Source organism: Sylvia atricapilla, chromosome 1 (assembly GCF_009819655.1).
Source record: "Sylvia atricapilla isolate bSylAtr1 chromosome 1, bSylAtr1.pri, whole genome shotgun sequence".
NCBI lineage: Eukaryota > Metazoa > Chordata > Aves > Passeriformes > Sylviidae > Sylvia > Sylvia atricapilla.
The window spans coordinates 114,034,941-114,058,570 of NC_089140.1; the positions used below are offsets into that span (position 1 = coordinate 114,034,941).

The 23,630-nt window shown below is 37.8% G+C and overlaps 1 protein-coding gene across 1 annotated transcript in view; it reads left to right on the forward strand.

The window, feature by feature from the left end:
- The window catches only part of XKR4 (XK related 4), a 310,788-nt gene extending 306,481 nt beyond the window's left edge, over window positions 1-4,307 (forward strand). The window contains exon 3 of the mRNA XM_066333465.1: window positions 2,924-4,307. Coding sequence (XP_066189562.1) covers window positions 2,924-3,870 — 947 coding nt within the window. The 3' untranslated portion in view covers window positions 3,871-4,307. The remainder of the gene's footprint in view (window positions 1-2,923) is intronic.
- Window positions 4,308-23,630: the final 19,323 nt, after the last annotated feature.

Genomic DNA, 23,630 nt, shown 5'->3' on the forward strand with positions numbered 1-23,630 from the left:
CATTTGCATCCCTTTTACATCATTCTTCTCATCATTAATTTACTTTCAATAATTCTTTAGTGCTTAGTCTCATCAATAAAGAAAAATGGATGAAGCCCATGAAGCATTTCACTTTATCCTAATTCTATATCCCTAATGCCATTGCCAATCGCCAAGAGCCGATACACAATTTATTAACTGGCAGTTCTTCCCTTTTTTACATTCCCTTTTCTCCTTTTCTCTCCTGTATGCCAGTATCCCTGAGTTTGTGCTGTAAAAGCAGAAGATGACTCCCTGTTAATGACTATTTAAATAACAGAATTACATAGCTATTGTACTTGCTTCTCTATGTCCCAGACAATGACTATGAATTAATTAGCATTAGAATAGTAGAAATTCCTATGAATTTAACATTATATTCTGTGTGCACTGTTGAATGATTTTACACGTCCTAATGCAAAACTTATGGTATCTCTACAAACCTCTGGGGGAGTGTATGAGGTCATTAAAGTTAGATTTGCAAAGAAAATATATGGATTTCTCTCTCACATTATTTTTTCCTGTGCTGATAATGCTATTCTTGAGTTCTTGTTCAGAGTGGCTTGTTTGTATTGAAAGATTCTTTATCCTATTCATCTACCTTTCCCAACTTTTCATTTCATGAGGGAAATGAACTGTGTTTTTTCAATACTTAAAACATTCCTAGAGGACAACAAGAACTTACATTTTCAGCTCCCAGGGTTGTCATCAGAGATAATGGATACAGAAAGGCAGCCCAATGTGAAAAAGCAAATATACATGTCAGAAATGAAAACACCAATTTATACCATGTCTCTTTCCTGTCTTCAAGGCTGATAGCTTATTTTCTCCATAAAGGAAGATTCTAGAAGTAACTTTAGTGGTTTTTCTGTGCAGGCATCTGCATGGGAAGAAAAATTATGAAGTTTTATTTAAAAATTCTTCCTGGAATACTAAGTTTGCTCTATATTTCTGCTGATTTTTTGTTATTATTTTTATTTTTAAAACGAAGGGATTTTCAATTCATGGATTCATGGGAGCTCACATTTTTAGCACTCTGTCAGAGAGGGAGAAACACTGGCAAACACAATCCCTGATGAAAACAATGAATCTCTCAATACGACTTACTGAGCAAAATCTTAGTGTATTAAGCCAAGAGAGTTGTTCAAATGGATTTTATCTCCATAACTTACTTTTTTCTATCTTTTCAAATAACCTTTTATTTTTTTCTTTCAAAGTAAATAGCAATATGTATTTAGGCTTAAATTTATCATTTTCTATTAATACAACTTCTTTAAGTTTATAATATGTAAGTAATATATTCTTGATTGTTAAGTTCTAAAAAAAGCTGTTTAATAGGAAGAAAAATACCAGCTATGCATACAGAACCAAAGGTTGTTGAAATGATTAAACAGCTTTTAACAGCCAACAAAAGAAATGTTTTCTTCATGTCAGTTTGATTTACTTCAATAACTAGTTCAAAGTTAAGGAACTGTTTAGAAATAGAATAAGCTGAAGCATCATTATCTTTAAATGGTCTATGAATAAATTCTCAGTCTGGGATCCTGAGACTTATGAATTCATTCATTAGCTGTATGTAAAATTAGCCTCGCTAGTAAAACAGTCTTAGGTATAAAATGCTTGATACATTTTTCCTCTGTATACATTTACTGCAATTTTATTTAAATAATAAATACACTTGAAAGGAAAGGATTTTACATTTCAATTGCAATTCCCATTTCCATCCAAAGCAGCTGGATACAAGTCGTAAGCAAATAAAAATTAATCTTCTAGTAAAGAAGAATTATTCATTTCCACCAGAATGCTATGTAAGTATTTATCATTTGAATAATTTTGCTGAACTATACCATTTTTGAAATGGGAATGTAAGGTGTTTTTCTGGTAGTGTATGGAAGCAACAGATTAGTTTAAAAATCAGATTCATTTCAAAGCAACTTTTTTTTCCCTAAATTTACCTTCTGACAAGAATCAAATTCCCTTGAAGAGAAAATAATAATACACATTTAAAATAAGTATAGAAAGGTCTATGTTTTTAACAATTGTTTTACAGTTTTTGTATTTTCACAAAACCAATGTTTTAAATCTTATGAGAAATAATTTCATGTTGAATGCTTTAAATATTTGTCAGGTTTTACTAAAGTATTTTAGATTAGGGCGTTGCATGTAGGCAATTCTGTGATATATTGCATAAATTAAAATATTTAGCCCCCTACTTTAGAAGCATCTTTACTCACAATTTTAATTCAGTAAAAATTCCAACATTTAAAAAATAAATTTCATTTTCAGCTGGAAGAAAATAAGTTCAGACATTTTCTACTTATTGAAATTCTGTTTAAAAGTGGTGAAAATATCTAAATGGGCGGGTTTTTTCCCTCAGCAAGTAAGGCAGTAAGTTTAAATTTTGATGTAAGAAGAGCGACATAAATTCATTTTAACATGTAGATTTATGCTCACATTATCATTAATTTAGTTTATATGTAGATGATGCTGGCATTTTAATTAGAAAGACTTGGTTGTTTTATATTAGGCTTCTTTAATGACTTATCAAAATCAGAAAATTCTTTCTTGAAGACAATAACCACAGTAGGTCCCCTTAGATCACAGAGCTGACGGAGACACCTATTCTCGACTCGCTCAAAGTTGTTAATGAGTTAATTAGTTTCGAACCTGTAATTGCTAGGGAAGAATTGCAGACCATGGTTTAACAGCTGCCCTTGTTTGTGTGTATCCAGCGTCGGGCAATGAAATTTCAGCAGCAGAGGTTCATTTCTCTGAGCTAAAGGAGGAGGAAGAGGTTTTATTGTGCCAGCAGTGGAGAACATTTAAAGCAGCAAGGATCTCAGTGTTTTCAGCCAAGTGCTGACATACTTATTATGCCTTAACTGCATCTCCTGTTTCCTCCTAGGTCTTACTGCTGCAGCATCCCTTGTATCCCTGGCTTGGGCTTTGGCTTCCTACCAAAAGGCCCTCCGTGACTCCCGCGATGACAAGAAGCCCATCAGTTATATGGCTGTTATAATCCAGTTTTGCTGGCATTTCTTCACGATTGCAGCGAGGGTCATTACTTTTGCCCTGTTTGCCTCGGTTTTCCAGCTGTACTTTGGGATCTTCATCGTGCTGCACTGGTGCATCATGACCTTCTGGATCGTTCACTGCGAAACAGAGTTTTGCATCACTAAATGGGAGGAGATAGTTTTCGACATGGTTGTCGGGATAATCTATATCTTCAGCTGGTTCAATGTCAAGGAAGGAAGGACACGCTGTAGGCTTTTCATTTACTATTTTGTCATCCTTTTAGAAAACACCGCCTTGAGTGTTCTCTGGTATCTGTACAAGGCCCCTCCAATCTCTGATGCATTTGCCATACCAGCACTGTGTGTAGTGTTCAGCAGCTTTTTAACGGGCATTGTTTTTATGCTAATGTACTATGCCTTCTTTCACCCCAATGGACCAAGGTTTGGGCAGTCACCAAGCTGTGCTTGTGAGGACCCTGCCGCTGCCTTCACCCTTCCCCCAGAAGTGGCCACAAGCACACTACGCTCCATCTCCAACAACCGGAGCGTCACGAGCGAGCGGGATCAAAAATTCACAGAGAGGGATGGGTGTGTGCCTGTGTTTCAGGTGAGACCCACTGCACCCTCCACACCTTCATCCCGGCCACCAAGGATTGAGGAGTCTGTCATTAAAATCGATCTGTTCAGGAACAGGTACCCAGCCTGGGAGAGACACGTGTTGGACAGGAGCCTGAGGAAGGCGATCTTAGCGTTTGAATGTTCCCCTGCTCCTCCACGGCTACAGTATAAAGATGATGCCCTTATTCAGGAGCGCTTGGAATATGAAACCACATTGTAAACAAAGCAAAAACACAGCTTGAAGCAGCTCCAATGTTACAGTCCAAATTAAGGGTTGACAGTAGGGCTGTAGGAACAACTAAACTGCATACTACAAGTAGAGCAGCAAGCTGTAGTGTTCTTAGTCTGGCCATCATCATGATTATCATTTGATCCACTGTGTGCAGTCCATCTGCAGGACACTGATACAGCAGCATCATCTGAAATCCTCAAAAAACCCCAAACACTAACCCACACATATTATCAGTCACATCAGCTGGGGGAACTCACCCACCACCCCTTACTGCTATGAAACCCTGACTGCACATTACTTACAATCAAACCAATAAAAAGGTTCTGACCAGAGCTTTCAACTTGAGCAAGTAGTGCATTTTATTTTAGAAATTAATGATTCATATTTCCACAGTCAGTGGCAAAAACAAAAATCCCAGCCTTTTCAAAAATAACGAAACTATAGCACGCAGTGTTGCTGTTAGGAAAACTGTTTTCTGGGGCAAAAAACAGGAGCTTAGTAGTGTCTTCAGCACTCCTATATATAAATCAACCATTCAGGTTAGAATACATTTGCAAAATAGTTCTTAATTAAAAAGAATCATGTTTATAAGGCTGTCAATGGAAAATAAACTAAATTCTGATAAATTAGGTCATTAAAATTCATACTACCAGAACTGTTTGTTTTCTGTGGAATTTCAAAGTCTTTTTTAAATGCAATTTAACTTCTCGATGTTGTTTTCAACAGAAACTCTATGCAGCTCACTTCTGATTTTGAGGAGAAATAAGGAGCTCTAGCATGTAGTGATGTTCATTAAATGATAATCATGATTCAGTGTTCAATTTGAAAAAAAAAAAAAGTGAAAGAGCAAGGAAGTATAGTTTTCATATTCTAAACTTTTTGGAGGACCCCATTCAGATATTTCAGAAGAAACTACAAGGAGCTGAACACACTGAAACTCCTCTGTTTCAGGACTGAGAATGCATGATTCAGTGTGTGAATGTATGCAGGTGTGACAAGAGACTGACATGCCATACCCTCCTAGTGCCAAACATTTCAAGGTTGATATTACCTGAGGGACACAACAAGTGGCACAAGAAAAAGAAGCAGGAAAGACCAACCAAGCTCTCAATGTATAGAGACAGCTCTGATTTTTCCCAACCAAGGTGAAAATGATGTCTTTTAAAGGCTTTCAGCCACCTCTTAGTAAGTATATTCACTGAAGTATAAAATAAACAAGTTATGTGGAAGAGCCTCTTCTGCCTGTTCAAGACTGGTGTCCAAACGTGTCTAAAAATTAGAATCTCTTGTAATAGAGTGCTTTTGCTGCAAGCTTTTGGGTTTTAAATACCTCCCTATATCTAGTTAATGGTATTATACTTTATGTTAAAAGTATCCCCTGATGGTGCTTTCAGATGCATTAAAGGTGCAAGTCAAAATTTGATAGTATTTTTTTTAAAGCTGGTGCAGAGTGAAAAACTCATGGATTATTTCAATATTTTTGTAAAGTAAAATATGGTATAAAAGGTTACTTTTTATAAACCTCAAATCTTTTAATACATTTCATTCTCTTTATAGCTTAGATTTTAATAATTGGTCCATGAATTTTATCAAATGGCTTTTGCAGGTTTACATAAAACCTGGTTTTCACATATTATGGATTTTTTTTTTTTGCAGTGTAATGCCATATGAAAGCCTACATGGGTACTTTTAGAATACTCTATAAACTGTGGATCCTGCTTCAAATGTAAGTGGCTTGTAAAGACACCAAGTGATTCCATGAGAAACAATTTGCTATAACTATTTCCATCCATTTTAGGAGAGCGAAGCAGAACTGAAGAGTTACTGTTGTAAATGGCATTGTCAGGATGGAGAAGACCTGATAATTGGTATTGTAATCTTCACTGTCAGATATATCCAGTGTAGTCACTGCTGTGTATGCTGCTGGGTAAATTTCTGTCTTTCCTATTACAAATATTTGTACTATGAAATGGCCAAGGTTACACAGACTATGTTTATTTGTATACGTTCAATTGCCATTTTTAATGTTGACTTTTTTTATTAGTGAAATATTCGATACCTGTTGTTCTTTGCTGGGGCAAGTTCCTCAAAACAAGAACCTGTGGAAGTGCAGGAATCTGCAAAGCAGAGGGAACTTTACACAGATCAGAAAAAAACAATGCTTCAGGGGTTTCTTAGGCATTTTCAAATTAAGCAAAGGCCAACTGCCTCTATAAATTTTTTTAAATAAAACATATCTTTGATAGTTCAAACCTGAAGCTTTTTACTAAGTGATAACCCTTTTCTTCATGGAGATACAGCTGATTATTCAGAGAAAAGCACTCATGTTTTTTCAGAAAATATACCACTGCAAGAATCACTGAAAATAGATTTTGGGAGCGAGTCCTTTGTCCTGTCATATTCAATAGACCCTTCACTCCAGAATCAAATTCTAGTTCACATAAGGGAGTTGCTGTTTTGCTTTACAAAGAAGGCAAATATAAGCTCTGTGATCCAAGACGTGAGGGTTTCTTTTGGAGAAAGTCTGAAGTGTTTGCTGCTGCTTTAACAACTAGGAAATTGAAGCCTGAGTGAGGCACAGCGGGCAGCCTGCTCAAGCTTCAGTCTCCCATCAGCACCTCCTGGGGAGAGGGGCAGCATTGCTGCTGTCAGCAGAGCTCCTTCTCCTCTGATGTCCCTCTCATCCTCTCACTCTTCCTCAGAGCTGTAAGCCCTTTGGTCAGGCTTACAGAATGGAAGAAAAATTGCTTCATATGGAATTTAAAGGGTTAAGGTCTTCACCAGTACTTGCATTGCAAGGTCTCTGAAGAAGGTTTGAGATGAGTTTATTTGATTTGCTTCTATTTGGTTTCAGAAGAAAGGACGCAGAGGTGTTATTTATCCATGTGGTTTTTAAATGCCTAGCATTTATTTTCTTTACTCTCAAAGCATTTTAAAATTTTTTATGTTTGCAAACCTGTTTATCTTAAGCAAACTACTTCAGGGTGTGAGTGCAGAGTGACATACATATGTGTGTTTGTGTATATGTTTATATATATGCAGCACTACATATATACATCTTGTCATCAGAGTTAAATCCAGCAGTTTGAGGCAGGGGTAGAAGTTATTATGCACGAAGTCAAAATTTGCTATCCAAAATCTTGCTTCATTACATTCATGATGTCAGTGTTACCTGCACTGAGAACAGGGCAGTGACTGAAATTTAAACACTCTGATGACCACATGGACAGTTTCCTAATTTGCATTGCCGTGAGTCGTCACATTAAAAGCTGTAAGAACTTTTTATTGAAATTGCCAAGATTAAACATAGTCCATGCTGAAATTCCATTATGGCCTTATGGACAGTTAATAATCAATATGCACTCTTCTTTTTGCCACAGACAGTTCCAAAATCAATAAAGTTCAACTGAGACAGCAATAGCAAAAATAAAATTAAATAAAGAACTTGTAAAAAACCGGAACTTTTGCTTTTGAAATAATGAAAACATCAGGCCTTTTAAATTTCATATCAGAATACAGGAAAAGAAAAGTTTCATATTTTCGTATTTACATTCTGGTAAAGAAAAGCAATCACATCTATTTGTTAGAAGCAAGACTTACAGGAGCCTTGTTCTAATGAACCAAACAAACTTAGCAGCAGACTTGATGGTAATTTATCTGGTTAAAAACCTGGTCCTAGAATTTTGAGAGCTGTGAATTTGTCTGTTGCAGAAAAGACAATTCAACTACTATCACTAATTAAATAAAGGTTACATATATCCATGTTCATTCAGAAAACGTACGAAAATGTGAGAAAACTTTACTTATTTTAAAAGCTGTTTGAACTGTAATGGGAAAATTTTTCTTAAAACTGTTCTTTACAAATATGTGCAATACTTTCTTTCCATGCGTATTTATTAATGAAAAAACCTAATTTCCAGTTTTGTTTATGTTAATTTAAATATGCTTCTTGTGACAGAACAATGTTTCTTTGCGTGGGTTATATGGACTTGATTGGAATATACAATATTTTTGTTGACAAATTTTCTATTTTTTTTTTTTAATTGAGAATATTTTCCTTCCAAAATTTAATGCTTGGCCTCATCTGCCTGATTTTGTTAACTTTTAAACAGAGGAGGAAAATTACCATTTTATTGGCGATTTAGTTTTTTATATGTGGTAAATAGCTATTAAACATGTATTAGTTTAAAACATATGATGGTCTTTCCAATACATCATTATCTCCCCAAAGGAGCAATGCATAAGTGGTACTAAAAATTGAAGTGCTGCTTTATTTGGAAAGGGACTCCAAATCATGCAATATGCTCATTTACTTTTTATTGGCCAGCAAATATTCTACAACTAGACTGTTGGGGTTTTTAGAACACAAATTAAACGAGTTTGAAGTGTTTGTGATTCGATCGTATCACTCCTAAAGAGCCTTAAAAGTGGCACTGAGTTTTAGTTGGCTCTGCCAATGATTTAACTTTCAAAGCCACTGCCCTTTCTCTGCTCCCTGCCTGAAGCTGTGCAATCCAGAGTGACAGAGATGCTGTGATTTACTCTGCACCCCTTACACTGCCTGCACAATGCCAAGGAAAAGACTTCAGCAGATTCCTGGGGTCCTACTGCTGCCTCTCTTACTCCTGTGCGTGGTGGGAAGCAGAGTAAATTGCACCTGTGCATCCATCTAAACAAGCCTATGTAACTTAAACCCCTACAAGATGCATGTGATGAAAATAATGGCAATACATGTCCATGAATCTACAAGCCCAACACTACAATCACTAATTCTGCAGTGTAACAATGCAGAACATGGGAAGAATTGTCTCAATACACAACAAGCCATTTAATTTCGCTACTTATAGCAATTATACTGGCTCCATAGAGCCCGTGCTCTCAGCAGAAAGCCAAATGGAGTAAGAGGCAAACAGCCATTTGTGTACCAGAGACATTAAGTTATAAAATCCTCCCTTAATTGTTTATAGAACTATATATTTTCATTACGGCATTGAATCCATTCCTCTTTATTCTGATAAAAGAAATAAAATGCAAAATGAGAAAAGATTCTTTTATATCTGGGAATTTAAAAAAAAAATGGCACAACAAATTACTGCAGTACATGTAGTGATTTTTTGAACAAATTCTGCCATCATTTTCACGTGGCTGCAAATTGCTGAGTGATCTGCTTCTGAGAAAATTTCTTACATCTGGTATGTGCTGACCTCATTACAGGACAGACAGAGATGACATTACAAAGCCCTGTTCATGCAAAGCTAGGGGAATGGTGTCACTGATTAAGAGATTAACAAAGCTGTTTTAACACATGAGGGATCCTCTGGCACCATCTGTTTTACCTCAATAACCTCAGTGCAGAATATTGGTGACATCTCTTCACTGGTATGAGTAAGTCATAATCAGGCCCTGGCCTAGAGTGAATGATATGAATTCTGACCATGATAGTGGAAGTTTTCACCTCTTCACTCCGAAGTGAACTCAGCTAGAGATTCACTTAAAGCCAAAAAGCATTCATGGCTCTTGGCTCAACCTGAAATACATGGGCTAAACTTAGTGCTGACTCAGCACGAATCAAAGATTTCTTATTCTTTCCTTTTTGGTTCAAACGTTCAAGTATATACCCACTTTGACTGAGCTGCTGTTTTGTGATCCTTTTAAGAACACTTTGAAAAATGTGTCTGAAACCAGTCATTTCCATTGGTTCTTTAAAAAGCCAATTCCTGATCAGTACATTCATTAAAAGTAACTTTTTCTGACTGTGTAAGCTTGGCTCCTTACATTTTGCTTTAAATGGTTAGCATTTCATTCTTACACAGAGGATCTTCTATACTCCCTAGTAAACTATGTGCCTCCTCTGAATCCTAGGGCAAAGAGAACAGATATGAAAGATTCAGGGCAAAAAGTCCTCTTCAAAACACTTACGAGGTGATTTGCATGAGCCAGAGAAGTCAAAGAGAAGCTTGTGTATAATTAAAACAGACTTATAGTTACTATATTCATTGAGAGAGATTTACAAGAAATTGTGATAAAAGTGACCAAATAATAGAAAGATCAAATCTCAACTTCTTCGTGCAAGGTAATGTAAAATAAAACCAGCCAAGAAACTTTCAAGTGTAACCAAAAATTTCATTTCAAAGAATGGTTGGAATAAATTTGAAAATGTAACAGATTTGTCAATGTAACAAAATGCAACATTCATAGAAAGAAAGATATGACTGCTGTAAGTTTTCTCTATCTGTAGGTTTCAGCCTCTTATTTCAGAGGAAATAACTTTGGAAGCAATTGCTTCTGGCATGCTCTAGGAATGCTAGCAGCTTTTCTACACAAGATCTATTCTGCTATAGGAAAGCCAACATCCTTTTAACAGAGCACTGAGCTTGAGGTAGTTTTCTGCACCAAACTAAACCTCACAAAAGCATTTTTTAGCATGAAATAGGTGTGTCCACTCAGCCACCTGGTGTGTAATGGTCCCGCAAAACAGAATTTCACAGATCAGTGATTTCCTCAAGGTAAAATGCTGCTAGTTGAATGTCTAGAAGAGCCTGCAGAGACGTAGCACAGTGCTAAGGCAAGGCATAGACTGTGTTTGTGTGCTACAAGTCTGCTCAGGGCAAGGCCTGGTCATAGCCCAGCACTCTCTTCCTCACCTCATGCACCAAAGAGCTCACAAAAGAGAGGGAAACCACGTGCATGGGATGGAAGGGACCCACACCACCTGGGGACCAGCTACCTGCAGCACAGGTGCAGAGGTCAGCACAGGCACAGCAGGAGTCTCAGGCTCATTCTGTGTTCCTCCAAACTGCACTAATTAGGAGCTCCCGAACATTTTAAATGCCAGATATTCAAGGACCTAAACTTTGCCTCCTGGACTTGGTCAGATATAATTTGGTCTTCACAGCACAAAGTTAGCTCAGCTCCTATCTCCCACGTAAGCCTGCCAGGATCCTCTGAGCAGGTATTCTCCTGCTCATCTTACCTGAAAGAATTGGGTCCTCTGTGGTGCTATCACATAGAGCTTTGCACTGAAATACTCATGAGGGCTTTTCCAGCAGTAAATTGGTGGTAAGCAGAGACCAAGGGGAGAGCCAGATACAGTGATCTCTCAGCTAGCAATTATTCATATCTTTAGCTGCTATCTCTCAGGGGAAGGATATAGGGCTGCATGCTGGTGAGGAGAAGGGCAATGCTCCCCGCCTCATATTTTGAACTGTTCTTCCTCTTTGTGGAGAATGTAAATGTGGACATGCAAGTGTACACGTGTGCAGTGTAGACATACCTCTATTATGACGTATTCAGTCCCTTTAGTGTTGAGGACTCTGAAAACAGTTGAGCACATTCAGTGCCATTGCCTGCACCCAGCCAGAATAATGTCTGCAGTAAACATCTGGGGCAGAAGGAAAATCACTTTGCTGACCTTCCAACCTGACCAAAAGCTGTATGGACGTGGTTAGCACTGTGACAAAGCCTGAATCCCTACATGCTGCCTGGAATCAGGTCTATTAATGCCCTGTGTGCTGCTCTGGCCACATTCACATGGTTGTTCTTTGGAGCTCAGGCAGGCTTTGTATGGACACCAGAGCTACACTTGTAGCTTATCTGTAGTTTCCTGAGCCCAAGCTTTATACACTTGGAGATCCCAGTTTCTTTGCCAAACAAAGATCAATTTGGGCTGAGCAAAGGGCAAACAGGCTCTGCGCTATCTAGCAAAGCATGTGGAGCAGACATGGTTTCTCTGGACAGTACATGTGAGCCACAGTTGTGTGCAACTAGCCCAGGTTATGGTGAATGCAAGACATTCAGTGTCCATAGCAGTCTATAATGAGTACTCTATGTGAAAACATTTGATTTTACCATAGTAAAAATAATAGGACCTCATCTCATGCTTGGGAATAAATTTACAGTTTCAAATGCATTATATATATATATATATATATATATAAGAATATATATACATATATATATATATATATATACACATATATACATACATGTGTGTGTATATATGTGTGTGTGTTAGTGTATACACACAGTGAGGATAGTGAGTCCTGAGATTCTATTAGGATTCAATCTTACAATTCATTTAAATCCTAAGCCTAAAACAAATGAAAAAAAAAGGATCAGGAACATTGTCATTAAGGTTAACCTAATGGTAACTGCAAAAAAGAAAATTATATTATTGGAAAATACATTCCAGTCATTATTGGAAACAGCCTTGTGATTTAGTGTGCCAGCACTTAAAGAAAAAGTTATGGAGAAAATATGTCTAATGCTATATTTCATATCTTAAATATTTTGGTAAAGCATAGAGCAGGGATAATTGTATAAAATAAAAAAGGATTTATTACATTTACTTAATCAAGAAAAAAATCATACAGCAAAATGGCAAAAGGACCAATTGAACTTTTGTTTCATGTAATGTAACGTTGGTTGTATTTTTTTCACTATCAGTTGTTTTTGTCAGTAGTTTATGAAGCAAATAACCTGCAATAATTAGGATGGTTTACTTGCATTTTGATTGAAGAATGCTAATTGGATTTGTTATCCAACACATATGCAGTTTCCTGATGCAAGCTGTTGGAGGGGAAGATTTGCTCTTGCACAGATTACATACTGAAGATAAATTTCAAATGCATGCATTTGAAAATGATACTCCTGTGAATTTAAATGTACCATACATATGCAGTAACCATTTCTGAAATTCCAGCTACTGATACTTTTTTCAATATGTTCTGCAGTATTATGTGTCAATCCCAGACTGTTTCTCAGACAATATTTGACAATCATTAATTTTAAATTTTATGCAGCTGAGGAAGAGACTATTAGCCAATGAAGGCACTTGCTTCTCTGAAGTTCAGATACATGTCCAGAGTTCCTGACCTGTGTCACCATTCAGCATTAAGGACAGTGTTTGAAAAAACTAGTAGGTTTCCAAGCAGACCTGTTATATGGTCAGAGACATCTAAAGGTATCTTGACTGTGTTAAGACAGTGGCAGTAACTACAGAAGAAATGGTCAAAAGCAGCCACTTTCAACATCATTCCCTGAATTTCCACTTTGGCACACACATTGTTCTCCTGTCAGCCAGCATCTACATGTGCTGGGATCACTCCTGGCACCAGCACTGTGATGTTCATTCTGGCTGAAAGTGAAGAAAAAGCAGGCAGCTTGTTTCCAGCTCCAGTTCTCCCTGGGTTATTGGGCTGGCCCATGGGACGTATTTCACTGAGAACACTTTAGCTATTGGTGAGATTGCCACACCAATCTGGGCAGGATTTAGCCTTTAGATAGCACTGTATGGACAATGAAAAATCTTCCTTTGTCAGCAGAGAGGGCAGCTGCCACTATTTATAGTCACAAAGTGCCAACATATTGTCATGTATTTGTGGTTGCAATCGATTCCTCCTTTTTTATTTTATTGAAAATGCTTGGAACTTGTCGAGCTGCGCCAAGGTTGATTTGCAGCTAATTAATTCAACAGACATTTTTAATCTTGCAAATCTGTAGCTTGTAATACAGTAATCAAGGTCCTGTGAGCAAACATTAATCAGTTCAGGAGATTAAAAAAAAAAAAAAAAGCCATTGTTAGTTGTGTTCAGTGAGGTGTCCACACTGTAAAGAGAGAACTAGAAGTGCAACATTAGTAAATTCATCCTAGCTAAGCTTTCATCATTCATCTTGGAAAACATGTATCTATTTGATTTGTTTCACATATGCAAGGAGTTGTATTTTAAAGAGGATTACTAGGGTTGAAACAGCTTTAGTTGCCAATGTGGAACTGGTCAAATTTCCTTCTGGTAATTTATTCATCTTATCAGCTAAAATGTCATTCTATCTAGCAGCAGTAAAATTTCATTTTTGAGATGGCTGTACTGATTGTGCAACTGTTTGTTCTGGAGAAATTACTGTAATAAAAAACATGCTGCATTTAGCAACAGCACTAAGAACAGGGTGAATGAATGAAGAAAATACCGTTTTTCATTGCTTTTAACACACAGGTGGATTTTAGCTACTTTGACATGAAGCAGAAGGTTAAAAAAATAATGCTGCTTACAGAGATATCTGAATAATGGAAGGCTTGTGATCAGCAAAGCACTTAATTTTTTTCATAATCAGAAATAGTGTAGGGATAGTACACTCAGTTCTATAAAAATCAGCAAGAATGAGAGGGTGGTTTCATGTTTAACAACTCTGATACTTGTTGGAACACAATTACAGCAACATGGGACTCAGCAAGAGCTCTGGCTTAGGACCATCTTGATAGAGAATTTTCAGGTGGGATGATGTCAGCCCCCTCCAGTCAGGCTGCACAGGGCACACATGTGAGTAATCTGTACAAACATTTTATTGTGGAAGCATCTCCTCTAGTGACCTTAGCAAGGAGGCCAGAGATCCAAAAGACAGGCAAGCAAAATGATGATTCCTCTGGTCAAGATTAAGATATGTTTGTGAAACGCTGTGGAAAAGGCTGCCCCTGCTCTTTCGGTGGACAAAAGGAGGAGAGAGTCTTTTAACAGCAAAAAAGCCCCCCAAGACTCAAACTAACAAACCTTGATGCCAAAATACTGTTTATGGTGCAATTACTCTCTCCTCGGGGAAAGACACTGACTGTGAAAATTCTTTATGTGTTAGAAACTAACTGAAACACACAGGGAGACAATGAAAGATACTTCTTAGATATAACTTTGTTGCTATTGACAGGAGTGGTTTATTAGCAATAAGATACAAAAGTGTCTCAAACAAAGGCCTGGGAAACAAGGATTTTGTATGGCAATTATGCCAGTGATTTTTAGATTTAGAAATGATAGATCTTTATAATAGATTATGGGTCAGAGAACCTTATTGTCTTCTATATGGAGGATAAATCTCTCAGATGGCTTCCACAAGAACTCTAATGTTTAGAATAGGCTCAAAAGATGGTCTTTTCTGTATATGAAGTATTATAGGCTTGGTGTTGCTCAACTGGTTGTGCATTTTCTCATGCTCTCAGTTTCTCACATGATACATCCATGAGCAAATAGTGGATTTGCAGGTGCCTGTTCCTTTATTGCCAATAATCCACACACCTACTTCATGCACACCTACTTCATCCCACAGCTCCCACACATGTGGGATAGTATAAAGGCATAGAGCAGGAATAAAAATAGAGAAAATGGACATCAGTAGATGTGGTAGAAGCCTTATAATTAGGAAAGAGCTGTGAATCATTAGAGTAGGTCAGCCTTCACAGCATCTGTTCATGCTCAGGTATTCTGTCACTCAGCTCCTCATGGAAATTACTGCTGAAAGACTTCCAGTTATATTAGATGTTATCATCAATTCTTTCTTGTTTAGTAGCAGAAAAAGTCTCATCATTATTTCAGTAGAAAACTCTGTAAAGTTATCCGTAACTTTGTGCATGAACTGTAAGTGTAGCATATCACAAGAGGTCTGTTTTCTTCAAAGATCTACTCAGAAAGGTTGGGAAAGTTTACTAGATAATGTTCTGATGTTTTTCCTTGCTTGCATTTTTCTCTTGTGTGTATGAGTCTTGTATGGAAACCTCACCAATGAGAAAAGGCAGTGTCCAGGTTATCTAAGAAATTTTCTTTACTCATGTCATAGTAGAAAACTCAAAATTCCTTTGTGTGACACCTGGGTATGGGATAACTTCTATAGTTAAGATGGAAAAATGAGTTAAAAATGTGAACAACTGAAGTAATTTTCTCAATTGCAAAGCAGGAATTTTTATTATAGACAGCTGTTATCTTGATTTTACTTCAGGTCAGCTGATTTTACTTCATCATTCCACAGCCTTGGTATATGCCCATAGCAACCTAAAAATTGGTATCTTTTGTTTCTGAGGTAATTTCTGACTCACAGAACAGGCCATAATAGGGATCATGTTGGATTAGCAAACAAGGATCTGCCATTCCATTGCAGTTCTTCTTTAACAGGACTGCAGCTCCTTTAAATCAATTCCCATTGATTCTCAAGGGCAGAAACTGTCCCCTGTGTAATTTGTTCTGCTGGAGGGGATAGATATTTTGCTGTCTATTCTCTGAGTTCTGTATTATTAACAAGCTAATGTTTATTCTAACAAATGAGGATCACTGTATTTTCCTGCAGGTGCCATTCTGTGTATAAGATAGTCTCAACAGGGGCAGCCGCCTGTGTTGTTCTTCCCATGCTTGCTCATTTGCCTCTTTAATCAAATGTTAACTTAACAATTGTTATTTCACATGCTGCAGAGCCAGGTGACACCAAGTCTGACTTCTGCATTTGACCTGTGGCATCAGCAGATGGGAGATTCATCTTCTCACTGTAAGCCGAGAGCATTGGAAATGGTACCCTCTGGGACACAATAAACACAGTTCATTATCATACTGGTTTTATAGCTATTTTCCAGAGTACAGCTGTGCTTTGAAACTTTGTGCAGCTCTCTGTAATCTTCTTGTATTTAAGAAAGAAAAGGAAAAAAAAAAAAAAAAAAAGGAAAAGGAAAAAAAAAACCACCCAACTTTTAATTGTTCTTCTTCAGCATACATTGTTCTCTTGAAATTTGCAATGTGCAAGGAGCGTGTCAGTTAATTCACACTGGATATTTCAAATGGATTCCTCCAAAATATATTAATTAACCCAGTAATAATTAAAAAGAGAATATTCTCCATTCATTACAGCAATATTTATATTCAGATAAGGCTAACTAATTTGTGTGTTCTTCCACCCTCCATTTCTTAATATCCAGAACTCCAAGTCTGTTTTCAGGTTCACTGATGGGTTTGATTTGGTATGGGGAAAAGCACAAAAATCAGGCCATTAGTAAAACAAGGGAGCCTTCTGAAGCAATTTCACGTGAGTGATCCTAAAAGACAGACTTGGTAACAGCATTACTTACTAAATCATCTTCAATAATCTACAACTAAGGAAATAAATAAATAGATAAATAAATAAAAACAATTAAACAAAACCAACCAAAAGATGGAGAAACTTTGCCTGGTGCACAGTAAGTCATGCTTACACCAAAGCTGTAGAAAGGAGCATTTTTTATACTGGGATTTGATTTGACTACATGCCGTTTATAATCATAAAGGACTTCCGAAGGTCCACCACAACAAATGGATTTTTTTCTTTTGACTGTACTGGAGTCCAATAAGCCCCAGGAGAAAGCACATGAGCATTTTGCTTTTAAATTTCCCAGTGCCAGTCTAAGTAATTTTTTTTTTTTAAGGAATCTCTTTAGTAGCTACTTTACAGTGCAATAGAATTTACTGTCAAGTGAAATTTTCAGTCTTTGTGCACCCAATACAGATTTGACTAGTTTATTGAAGATGTCTGAGGAAGAAATACTAGGCTTCATACTAAAAATAGTCTACTGGAAATAATACTAAGGCATTTTCTAGGTCTTAGTATTCCTTAGTATTCCTAAGTCTTCCAATTCTGTTTAGTCACTGGATGAGGCCAAAATACCTCACTGCATTCCAGGATAAATTGTCTGTTTAAATTTTCAGATAGCTTGTGAATATATTAATTATATTTTAATATTTTCTGTGAAGGAAAAACTGTCACTTGAGCTATATATTTCAATTTCAGTTTCAAGACATATAAATCCTCCTGTAAAGCCCAAGTCACTGACCTCCAGGGTAAATCTTGGACAATCTGGAGAAGTGAAATTTTATCCTAAGCTCATGCAAGAGTCCTCTTTTTCTATTCAGCCTGCTTTCCAGCCCTTCAGGATACTTGCCTGTCATTCTTCACCACTGAAATCCCTGAAAATGGATCTAGCATTTGGATCCTGACAAATTTCATCTCATTCTTTAGTGCTGGGCCATAGAGCAATTGGACAGAGGCAGGGATAGCAGAAGGATAGGGATGAGGCAGGTGCAGGTAGATCCTCTTCTCTGCCAGTTTCCCCAATGGCTACCAGTGGCACAACTGAACTGGTAATGGGAAGGGGGACTGCTTCTTCTTGGGGCAAATGTTGGTTGTGAGTACTGAGACTTGGAAATATTATTTGTATTTTGAAAGGAAGTGTGGTGAATAAAAGTTATGACACAGTGAAGAGGATGTTTACATATATCAAGTCTTCACAATTCCAACGCACTGAAACATTGAGCTGGATTCCCTAGGCTGTAGAGGATTGTCTTTTCTGTTGTTTCACATGCAGAAAATTTATTTTTACATCCATTGCAAAAGTGTACCTTTTGGCATCTTTGTGTTTTATGAAATCAGACCTGAAAAAATATTTCTCCTCACTTTAAAATCAGAGCATCTTTTTCTGCTTATGTTTACATAAAGCTATAAAACCTTGACTTCTCTGAGAAACTTGCTCTCATGCTCAAAAAATCAAAGCAACTGAGCAGAAATTCCTGACAAACATTTTGGGGAAAGCTGCAATATCATGCCACATCAAGAAATCTCACAGTCCAGTCTTCTAGTTTTCTATCTTGCTCTAGCAGGAAAAAGTAAAAGGCCACGATGTGCAGGATGTCCAAGAGTAATTGACCATTACCATCTCTGCCACACCACAGTAAATGCTTTCAGCACTTGGTGAATATTAGTGACTCCTCATTTTGGGTTGCCAGAGATTAAGCTGGCCAAAATCACACATTACTTTTGAAAATCATGTTTACAATACAGTGAGCTTAGAAGGATAAAATAAAAGGGAGGAAAAAAGGAAAAAAAATACGAGAACAAAAGGGCTTCAGGATTTCCTTTTTAATAGAAAATAAAATTTAAAAAAAGATGGCATATGCACACACTTCAGAAGTACAAAACCTACTTTTTCACAGGCCAATTTAAAAAAAAAAAAAAAAAAAAAAAAAAAAAAAAAAAAAAAAAAAAAAAAAAAAAAGTTAAGGAAAACTTCTCACACTGGAACTATTTCAGTTTGTGATGCTCCCTGCTGTGATGCTCTTCAAGCCAGGTGCAGAATTCACGATAGTAAATTGCACATACCCATGTTGTGGCCATCAGAGGAGGGATCTAACAGTAGGGCTCAGAAGAGCTGGCACATTGCGCATTTAGTAATGTGATGGTTTTAGGTTATTGTTACTGAAGACAGGAACACATCTCCAAATTCCAAATTGATCTCTCTCCTACAAGTAGGTGCTTTTTTTGTGAATTTCGTTCCCAAAGTTTGAAGGCTTTCCATGCACATGTGCACTCTTTTGGGCATTTTGTTAAAGAAATCTGCCTGTTTGTCTTTCTACACAGGAATGAAAGGGAAAGCTAGGTCTGCCTCTGTGCCAGGAACTGTTGATGGAGCTCTGGGACCATGATGTGAGCCAAAATCCCAATTCATCCTCAGTGGATTCAGGCAAACCCTTTCTTGGAGACTGTGCTGTCTGCCAGAATGGTAACATCTCTCCAGATGAGAAAAGATCCTCGTGAGAGCTGAAATGCAATGGTGCTGAGCACAGGTAGGGAGGCCCATGAGGAGCTGTGACAGTGCTCCAAAGTGGAAGCTGATCCTCTCTCTGGTGCACAGGGTCATTGCCTGGGTTAAATGTGTACACACCAGCTCTGCAGGGACATCACATGCGGGATCCCCACCCCATGGGCACATCCCACATGGATCCAGGCATGTGAGTACATCCCAGGCAGGCTCCCAGGACATCTATACAATCAGTCCCCAGGATCCCTGGCCCTGTCACTCTCAGGTGAGGTCATAGAGAATGGATGTGTAGAAGTTCACCCAAGGTGGTGCTCCCAGGCACACATCGTGGCATACCTTCAGGCACTCACAGTGTATTTCTACGTTGCAGGAGCTTCAGTCCCAGAGTCAAACAGATCTCATGTGATGCCTGATAAAAAGTAAATGACTTCCTAATACTATACAAAGCCTGTAAAATAATGCACATGCAAATATACTCAAATACTTGAAATTAAAATTCTAATAGAATATTCTGTTTTCATTCATATGTTATTACTACTTTTTTTTTTTCAGAAGTCATAAATTTTCCTGCTTTAAGTTGTTGCCTGATGTAAAATTAATTCCAAATGAGTGGGTTTTTACTGTATATCTCCTTGTTTTATTTTTTCAGTTATTTTTCATAAATACATTTTACATCTAACTACCTCAGCTGCCTTTTGTTTTGTTTCGGCGCATATGAAGTCATGCACTTTCTAGATTTGGGGATTTGGGGGGAGGGATTATTTCAGTTTTGAATAACCAGGTTCAAAGCCATGTTGATCAATTTATAGAGGAGATCAGTTTAAGAAGACATAATTATTGACAGTTGCAGAACATACATTTTATTTTTAGGTTGTGTTGGGGTATAGTTTAACAAAAAACCACCATAAGCTGCTTATTAATTTGCCTTAAAAATGTATGCTCTTTCCTATTCAAGTTGTGTTATTTAACTCTTCTCTTGTACACAATTTATGTGACAAAGACTAACATAACAGTTGGCAGATAAACAGCAAATTGAACAGAGTGGACCAATAGTTTCTCAGTTGTCTGTTGTAAACTGTTGCATTATACACTGATTGTGCTAAAAAAATTGTTACTGTGCTTATACTCCTTAGTCATCACTGAGGAAACAAAGTGATGGAAGATCACATTTGTGTTTATGGAACAGTGTAGATACCCCCTCTCCCCGGCCCCAGTACAAGCACAGTGACTAGAGGTGAATGATAATCATTGCAGAACTTGTGCTTTGACTTGTAAACATTGTAAAAATGTATTTGGTATTTTATTTGAAATGAAGAATCGAAATAGTTATTAAAAAAAAAGAAAAAGAAAAAGAAATCTTCCTGTAAATATATATATTCTGAATCCATGTATACAAACATTCCTTTAGAGTTCAGATTGTGAAGAGTGTCTTTATTGGCTAGAGACCGCTGCCTCCCGTGGCAGAGGTTACATGTGCTATAGTAAAGAACACAGTGTGTGAAGTATTTGATGTACTGCAGTACCATAGTTATTTTGGTCTGTTAAGTAAGTTGCAATTTGTGATGAAATGAAGTTGAAAGTAGTGCTTCATACTAACAAATTTCCTTGGTTACAACTTGATTTTTCTTGTAAAACTTAAAAGGGAAACTTGAAAATTTTATATATTTGGATTTTGTAGATTTTTTTTATTTTATTGCAACACAAGGTACCAAAATCATTAAATAAAGTACACTGTGGTCATTTTACCCTGTCTCTTGAGTCCTTTTTAAAACTTTTTTATCCTGGATCAGAAGAATCATGCTAACTTTTGAGCTTCTGAAATTATTACCAAAGAAGACAAATGTTAGTCCAGATTGGACAATGGTTTGGAGTAGATGATCTCTAGAGATCTCCACCAGCAATTATTTTATGTTCCTAGTCAGTATTACCACAGAAGCTCCCATCTCTGAATGTGGCAGTGATGCAAGTGGCTCCCAAGTTATGCCTAGGACTGGGAGAATTCTTCATCAGGGGCTTAGACAACCTTACAGGTGGTGTCCCAGCAGAGACACCCAAGAAATCATGAGATACTCCAGCAGGCATCTCAGCCAGAGCAGCGTAAGAGGGTGCTCTTGCCACCATGGATGAGGCTCTTTGTGCTGTCTAGAAAGAAGACCTCCAAAACAGCTGCCCTTACCTAGGCAGGCCAGCAGAAACCCAGGATTCTTCCATCACCTGAGAAGGGTCACGGTCACAGGAGACAGAAGAAGGTGCTTTCTTGTTTTGAAACCCCCTTCCGACCCCTGAAAGGATCACTATTCAGTAATACTCATTGAGTAGTGGAGAAGGCAGAGCTGAGCCTCACCCCAGTCTTGTCTTGACACCAATAATTGGAAAAACTCCAGGGAAGATGCAGATGGTTCTACTCTGCCTCCTGGGTTACCTGCCTAAATCAGTGAACAATTACACAAGTTGTTGCTATCTTTGGCAACATCTCCAATATTCTTGATAACTCTCTTGTACTTCATTACCACATTTACGTGCGCCACGCCACCTCAAGCAGCAGCCAAAGTTTGTGCAAGAAAGGCAAGCTCCTAGATCCCTCAGCCTTTCTATCCCACAGCCATGTTCCTACTCCTTCTCAGATGTTTCTTCTTGGCCTTCCTCAAGAGAGGGAGATGAGGGAGATGAACAACCCACAAAACAATTAGGTAACTGTCACGAGTTCGAAGAGACAAAAAAATATATGTGTACATATCTTGGGTAAGAGAATTTGCCAGTAGGGATGATATGTGACTGATAGATTCCCACAGGGTTTTTTTATTATGTGTGTCTGTTGTGTGGCTAAGGGTTTGAAGTGAGTAGTTTATTATTTCAACTTGGAAAAGCATAATGAAGGGAGCAGCAGCCCAGCAGCAGTACTGGGATGGTTTCACGTGAGTCCTAAATCCTCAGTCCCTGTAACCTTGTGAATCCCCACCAAAGGCTCCAAAACCAGTAGGCAAGTAATAGAAACATACTTTAAAATATTATTTTCCCTCTACCATGGTTTCCTACTTCTCTCCCCAAATGCAGGCTGCACGGGACACATTAATTTGGTGCGCTGCTGCCACAGTGGGGTCTAGTTAGCTTGGGGTAAAATGGATTTATTTTGCATGGTTTTATGCAAATTATTTACCTCTAGAGGAAAAGTTTTCTTCAGGGGACTTTTAATGAAAACCTACATGAAAGAATCAGAGCAGATTCTTTTTAGGCTGAACAAAGGTAGTAGACAGTTTAATTAGATTCTTTACAACAGAAAGGGAGAAAAAAAATCCAAGTGGCTTGAAAAGTGCTTATTCAGACTACATCTTGTCTCTCCTGCCTTAAAAGAAATGACATGTCTATAGTTTCAGGGGAAGAAAAAAAAAACTAGAATCTGAAAAAATACAGGGAGTTGATAATAAAAGTCCTGCGTGTCTTGACAAAATTATTCAAGCAGGGGTTTTCTCCTACTTGACTTAGTTTGGGAGCTAGTAAGAGGCTGAACTTAATATTGTGCTAATAATGCACCTAGAGACCTGTGTGCATGGGAAGGAGTAGTGCCTTCCTACTATAGCAATGGGAAACTTGGAAATGTAGATTAGAGATTAGAATGTCTTTATTTTCCTCCTGCATGTTGCACAGCTATAAGACTCATTTGTTCAGTAAGTTCAGAAACAAAGCTGGAAAGCAGAAAAGTAAGTACTGATGTGCAGTACTTTTGCTGTGAGAGTATTTCAGAGCCATGGTCAAGAACACAACCACAGGTGAATTCGATGTGAAGATGGATTGGAAACCTAGTCTCAGGCATTGTTTTGGGCTAAGCAAATTCTTAAATTCAGTACTCTCTCCAGTGTCTTTTCCACACAATAATGCATTTTTTTCCTACTTTACATTAATGTTATTCCCAGGTGCTCACATGCACTCTGTTCCAATGGGAAAGGAGCTCAGTTTGCTGGCAAAAAGCTCTGGAGGATGCAGGGCCAGGGTGACTGGAAGGGTGGCTTTCCCTGCCTTTGCTGCCACCTAGCACAGTGGGCCGTGCATGTCATGGGCTTCAGGGGCTGCTCCTCAGTGCTAGACTTCATCCAAGGCTGAGGGATTTCTCATCCACAAGAGGCTACACAAAAAACTCCTAATGCTCACACTTACTGTGTCTTTCAGCAAACCGGTAATTTACTGTAAATCAGGTTCTTGTTGAGTGCTGTGAGCACAAGCTTTGCTGCCATGATCCCACCCAAAGTATATGTGCTGCTTCCCACTGCTGTGTGACTGCTACATGTGCTCACAGGACTTACTTTGTCAACCAAGTTGACCAGTTTATAGATCACTGATAATGTCCCAAGACATGGAAGAATAAGTTTAAGTACATTACTAT